Source organism: Salminus brasiliensis, chromosome 9, assembly GCF_030463535.1.
Source record: "Salminus brasiliensis chromosome 9, fSalBra1.hap2, whole genome shotgun sequence".
Classification (NCBI taxonomy): domain Eukaryota; kingdom Metazoa; phylum Chordata; class Actinopteri; order Characiformes; family Bryconidae; genus Salminus; species Salminus brasiliensis.
In genome coordinates this window covers 1280747-1287975 of record NC_132886.1, presented here as the reverse complement: position 1 = coordinate 1287975, position 7229 = coordinate 1280747, and the positions used below count along the sequence as shown (strand labels likewise).

The 7229-nt window shown below is 34.8% G+C and overlaps 1 protein-coding gene across 2 annotated transcripts in view; it reads left to right on the top strand.

Annotated features, from left to right (window-relative positions):
* The first annotated feature begins 645 nt into the window (after positions 1-645).
* pik3r3a (phosphoinositide-3-kinase, regulatory subunit 3a (gamma)) overlaps positions 646-7229 on the top strand; it is a 15762-nt gene continuing 9178 nt past the window's right edge. For both annotated transcript variants that reach the window (XM_072687091.1, XM_072687090.1), the window contains exon 1: positions 646-1065. In XM_072687091.1, the coding sequence (XP_072543192.1) occupies positions 951-1065 (115 nt within the window). In that variant the 5' untranslated portion in view covers positions 646-950. The remainder of the gene's footprint in view (positions 1066-7229) is intronic.

The window sequence follows — 7229 nt, the reverse complement described above, 5'->3', positions numbered from 1 at the left end:
ACACCACTACAATATCAGTGTTGAACAGGCAGTGTGTTGTGTATCTGATATCTGCTGATATCTGCTGATTTGAAAATGACCCTGTTGACCTGCAGTTCCTCGCTTTAAGGCACAGCTAATTCAGACTGTATTAAAAAGCTCATGCAGTCTGAGAAGTCCCTCAGCCTCATGCTACACACTGAATGACTCAAAACGTAATGCTGATTCAGTAAATGCTACATCCTCCAGACCTTCAAAAGCTCTAAACCACAGAAGTCAGGCTGAGTTTGAGTGGAGCTGCAGGCTGTAACTGCCTGAAACTGAAGGCCTTAAGGGTGTTATAACCCCTCTACATAAGCAGCTTTCTGACTGCATCTCCAGGTAGAAGAGCAGAGCCGAGCCGAGACCAGTGAAGCTCGCTGCACTTTTCACTTCTCTCCATGTGCAGGAACTTTCAGTTGGTCAGGAAAGAAAGGCACGAAGTATGCAGGACCGGAGATGGACCGAACCACTGACTTCTGGAGGGGGCGGAGACTGTTAGTGACTATCTGTAACTTTTACTCTTATATACAGTCAACTCTTTACGCATAAACCCGACAGCTGTGCTGATATACGCCGTAAACATGGTGATGTATGAACACTTCACACGGCTGGTGTAGGGAAGTGTTTCTGCCTCCACCCTCCTCCACCCCCCTCTGCTGCAGTTGGTAGAGTCCAGTGTGGTGTAGAAAGTCCCTGCTGAGTGTGTGCCTGGCTCAGTGCTGGACTGAACTGAACTGACAGCTAATAAATTCTGCTTCAGGAGGTCGGAGAATGTGATTTCCTCCCGAACTCTTCCAGCGGAGGAAGCTGAGGAACTTTTCAGTTGGGATCTGATCGGCCTGGATGAAGGTCTGCGTTTTCCTGATCCAGCTGCAGTGTTAATGTGGTGCTGGAGTCGTGGAGTGTGTGCTGGATCCAGCGGAGTGTGAATGAGGTTTAGTTTAGGTTCTTCTGAAGGAAACACACACACACCGTTCAGCATGGCATCTGCTCCAGAGGTTTTCTTCTACATAGTAATGAATGGAGCCGGCGGGGCTGGAACAGGTGAGAGAGCATTAATAACACATTTATAACAACCACTATTACTAACTACATATTTACAAGACTACTGATATTAATTACACAGTTATAACACCACTGAGATTAGCTATGTGTTCATAACACAACTGATGGTAACTACTAATTTAACACACAGCTGATATTAATTACACATTTATAACACCACTGAGATTAACTACACATTTATAACACAGCTGATATTATCTACACATTTATAACACCACTGAAGTTAACTACTAATTTAACACACTACTAATATTAACTACACATTTATAACACCACTGAGATTAACTACACATTTATAACACAGCTGATATTAACTACACAGTTATAACACCACTGAAGTTAACTACTAATTTAACACACTACTAATATTAACTACACATTTATAACACCACTGAGATTAACTACACATTTATAGCACAGCTGATATTAACTACACAGTTATAACACCACTGAAGTTAACTACTAATTTAACACACTACTAATATTAACTACACATTTATAACACCACTGAGATTAACTACACATTTATAACACAGCTGATATTAATTACACATTTATAACACCACTGATATTAACTACACATTTATAACACAGCTGATATTAATTACACATTTATAACACCACTGATATTAGCTACACATTTATAACACAGCTGATATTAACTACACAGTTATAACACCACTGAAGTTAACTACTAATTTAACACACTACGAATATTAACTACACATTTATAACACCACTGAGATTAACTACACATTTATAACACAGCTGATATTAATTACACATTTATAACACCACTGATATTAACTACACATTTATAACACAGCTGATATTAATTACACATTTATAACACCACTGATATTAACTACACATTTATAACACAGCTGATATTAATTACACATTTATAACACAGCTGATATTAATTACACATTTATAACACAGCTGATATTAACTACACATCTATAACACCACTGCTATTAATTACACATTTATAACACCACTGATATTAATGACACATTTATAACACCACTGATATTAACTACACATTTATAACACAGCTGATATTATTTACACATTTATAACACAGCTGATATTAATTACACATTTATAACACCACTGATATTAATGACACATTTATAACACCACTGATATTAACTACACATTTATAACACAGCTGATATTATTTACACATTTATAACACAGCTGATATTAACTACACATCTATAACACCACTGCTATTAATTACACATTTATAACACCACTGATATTAACTACACATTTATAACACCACTGATATTAACTACACGTTTATAACACCACTGATATTAATGACACATTTATAACACCACTGATATTAACTACACATTTATAACACCACTGATATTAATGACACATTTATAACACCACTGATATTAACTACACATTTATAACACAGCTGATATTATTTACACATTTATAACACAGCTGATATTAATTACACATTTATAACACCACTGATATTAATGACACATTTATAACACCACTGATTTTAATGACACATTTATAACACCACTGATATTAACTACACATTTATAACACAGCTGATATTATTTACACATTTATAACACAGCTGATATTAACTACACATCTATAACACCACTGCTATTAATTACACATTTATAACACCACTGATATTAACTACACATTTATAACACCACTGATATTAATGACACATTTATAACACCACTGATATTAACTACACATTTATAACACAGCTGATATTATTTACACATTTATAACACCACTGATATTAACTACACATTTATAACACAGCTGATATTAACTACACATCTATAACACCACTGCTATTAATTACACATTTATAACACCACTGATATTAACTACACATTTATAACACCACTGATATTAATGACACATTTATAACACCACTGATATTAACTACACATTTATAACACAGCTGATATTATTTACACATTTATAACACCACTGATATTAACTACACATTTATAACACAGCTGATATTATTTACACATTTATAACACCACTGCTATTAATTACACATCTATAACACCACTGATATTAATGACACATTTATAACACCACTGATATTAACTACACATTTATAACACAGCTGATATTATTTACACATTTATAACACAGCTGATATTATTTACACATTTATAACACCACTGATATTAACTACACATTTATAACACCATTGATATTAATGACACATTTATAACACCACTGATATTAACTACACATTTATAACACAGCTGATATTATTTACACATTTATAACACAGCTGATATTAATTACACATTTATAACACCACTGATATTAATGACACATTTATAACACCACTGATATTAACTACACATTTATAACACCATTGATATTAATGACACATTTATAACACCACTGATATTAACTACACATTTATAACACAGCTGATATTATTTACACATTTATAACACAGCTGATATTAATTACACATTTATAACACCACTGATATTAATGACACATTTATAACACCACTGATATTAACTACACATTTATAACACCATTGATATTAATGACACATTTATAACACCACTGATATTAACTACACATTTATAACACAGCTGATATTATTTACACATTTATAACACAGCTGATATTAATTACACATTTATAACACCACTGATATTAATGACACATTTATAACACCACTGATATTAACTACACATTTATAACATCACTGACATTAACTATACATTTATACCACCACTGATATTAGCTACACATTAATAACACCACTGCTATTAATTACACATTTATAACACCACTGATATTAACTACACATTTATAACATCACTGACATTAACTATACATTTATACCACCACTGATATTAACTACACATTTATAACACCACTGATATTAATTACACACTTATAACACAGCTGATATTAATTACACATTTATAACACAGCTGATATTAATTACACATTTATAACACAGCTGATATTAACTACACATTTATAACACCACTGAGATTAGCTATGTGTTAATAACACAACTGATGGTAACTACTAATTTAACACACTATTAATATTAATTACACATTTATAACAACCACTGACGTTAACTACTAATTTAACACACTATTAATATTAATTACACATTTATAACACAGCTGATATATTTACACATTTATAACACAGCTGATATTAATTACACATTTATAACACCACTGATATTAATGACACATTTATAACACCACTGATATTAACTACACATTTATAACACAGCTGATATTAATTACACATTTATAACACCACTGATTTTAATTACACATTTATAACACAGCTGATATTAATTACACATTTATAACACCACTGATATTAATTACACATTTATAACACCACTGATATTAATGACACATTTATAACACCACTGATATTAACTACACATTTATAACACAGCTGATATTAACTACACATTTATAACATCACTGACATTAGCTACACATTAATAACACCACTGCTATTAATTACACATTTATAACACCACTGATATTAACTACACATTTATAACATCACTGACATTAACTATACATTTATAACACCACTGATATTAATTACACATTTATAACACAGCTGATATTAATTACACATTTATAACACCACTGATTTTAATTGCACATTTATAACACAGCTGATATTAATTACACATTTATAACACCACTGATATTAATGACACATTTATAACACCACTGATATTAACTACACATTTATAACACAGCTGATATTAACTACACATTTATAACATCACTGACATTAGCTACACATTAATAACACCACTGCTATTAATTACACATTTATAACACCACTGATATTAACTACACATTTATAACATCACTGACATTAACTATACATTTATAACACCACTGATATTAACTACACATTTATAACACAGCTGATATTAATTACACATTTATAACACCACTGATTTTAATTGCACATTTATAACACAGCTGATATTAATTACACATTTATAACACCACTGATTTTAATTGCACATTTATAACACAGCTGATATTAATTACACATTTATAACACCACTGATATTAATTACACATTTATAACACAGCTGATATTAACTACACATTTATAACACCACTGAGATTAGCTATGTGTTAATAACACAACAGATGGTAACTACTAATTTAACACACTATTAATATTAATTACACATGTATAACACAGCTGATATTAATTACACATTTATAACACAGCTGATATTAACTACACATCTATAACACCACTGCTATTAATTACACATCTATAACACCACTGCTATTAATTACACATTTATAACACCACTGATATTAACTACACGTTTATAACACAGCTGATATTAATTACACATTTATAACACCACTGATATTAACTACACATCTATAACACCACTGCTATTAATTACACATTTATAACACCACTGATATTAACTACACGTTTATAACAATAGCTCATTGCTAACATTAGCTGCACAATTACATCAGTGTAAAGCTAATGTAACATTATAGCATTATATAAGTTCACACTGCTAATGAAGTCCATATCACAGTGGGGTGACGGGGGTTGGTCAGAAGTAGCGGTTGGTCAGTAGTAGTGGTTGGTCAGCAGGATGAGTGGTCAATAGTAGTGGTTGGTCAGTAGTAGTGGTTGGTCAGTAGGATGAGTGGTCATTAGTAGTGGTTGGTCAGTAGTAGTGGTTAGTCAGTAGGATGAGTGGTCAGTAGTAGTGGTTGGTCAGTAGTAGTGGTTGGTCAGTAGGATGAGTTGTCAGTAGTAATGGTTGGTTAGTAGGATGGGTGGTCAGTAGTAGTGGTTGGTCAGTAGGATGAGTGGTCAGTAGTAATGGTTGGTCAGTAGGATGAATGGTCAGTAGCAGTTGGTCAGTAGTAGTGGTTGGTCAGTAGGATGAGTGGTCAGTAGTAATGGTTGGTCAGTAGTAGTGGTTGGTCAGTAGGATGAGTGGTCAGTAGTAGTGGTTGGTCAGTAGGATGAGTGGTCAGTAGTAGTGGTTGGTCAGTAGTAACAGTTGGTCAGTAGGATGAGTGGTCAGTAGTAGTGGTTGGTCAGTAGTAACAGTTGGTCAGTAGGATGAGTGGTCAGTAGTAGTGGTTGGTCAGTAGTAAGAGTTGGTCAGTAGGATGAGTGGTCAGTAGTAATGGTTGGTGAGTAGGATGAGTGGTCAGTAGCAGTTGGTCAGTAGTAGTGGTTGGTCAGTAGTAATGGTTGGTCAGTAGTAGTGGTTGGTCAGTAGGATGAGTGGTCAGTAGTAGTGGCTGGTCAGTAGGATGAGTGGTCAGTAGTAGCGGTTGGTCAGTAGGATGAGTGGTCAGTAGTAATGGTTGGTTAGTAGGATGGGTGGTCAGTAGTAGTGGTTGGTCAGTAGGATGAGTGGTCAGTAGTAATGGTTGGTCAGTAGGATGAGTGGTCAGTAGCAGTTGGTCAGTAGTAGTGGTTGGTCAGTAGGATGAGTGGTCAGTAGTAGTGGTTGATCAGTAGTAGTGGTTAGTCAGTAGGATGAGTGGTCAGTAGTAGTGGTTGGTCAGTAGTTTTGGTTGGTCAGTAAGATGAGTGGTCAGTAGTAGTGGTTGGTCAGTAGTAGTGGTTGGTCAGTAGGATGAGTGGTCAGTAGTAGTAGTTGGTCAGTAGTAGTGGTTGGTCAGTAGTAGCAGTTGGTCAGTAGAATGAGTGGTCAGTAGCAGTTGGTCAGTAGTGGTGGTTGGAAGCCTGCTTGTCTCAACATGCCCCCCCATCTCACACACACACACACACACACACACACACACACACACACACACACACACACACACACACTGTCATCGCTTGCTGAAAGGTTCAGTAAGGGCAGTGTGTGTGTGTGTGTGTGTGATTTGGGGAACTCCCTCAGTTCTCCAGTCTAGTTTAGATAACACACACACACACACACACACACACACACACACACACACACACTGGTGCTAATGCCACAGCTCTGCTTGGCCCCACCAGTTCAGACTGGGAGTGTGAGTGTGGTTTAACAGCAGAACCAGTGCTGTGATCACCTCACACCACCGCCCTCACACAGTAAATGACCACAGGTGTGGACA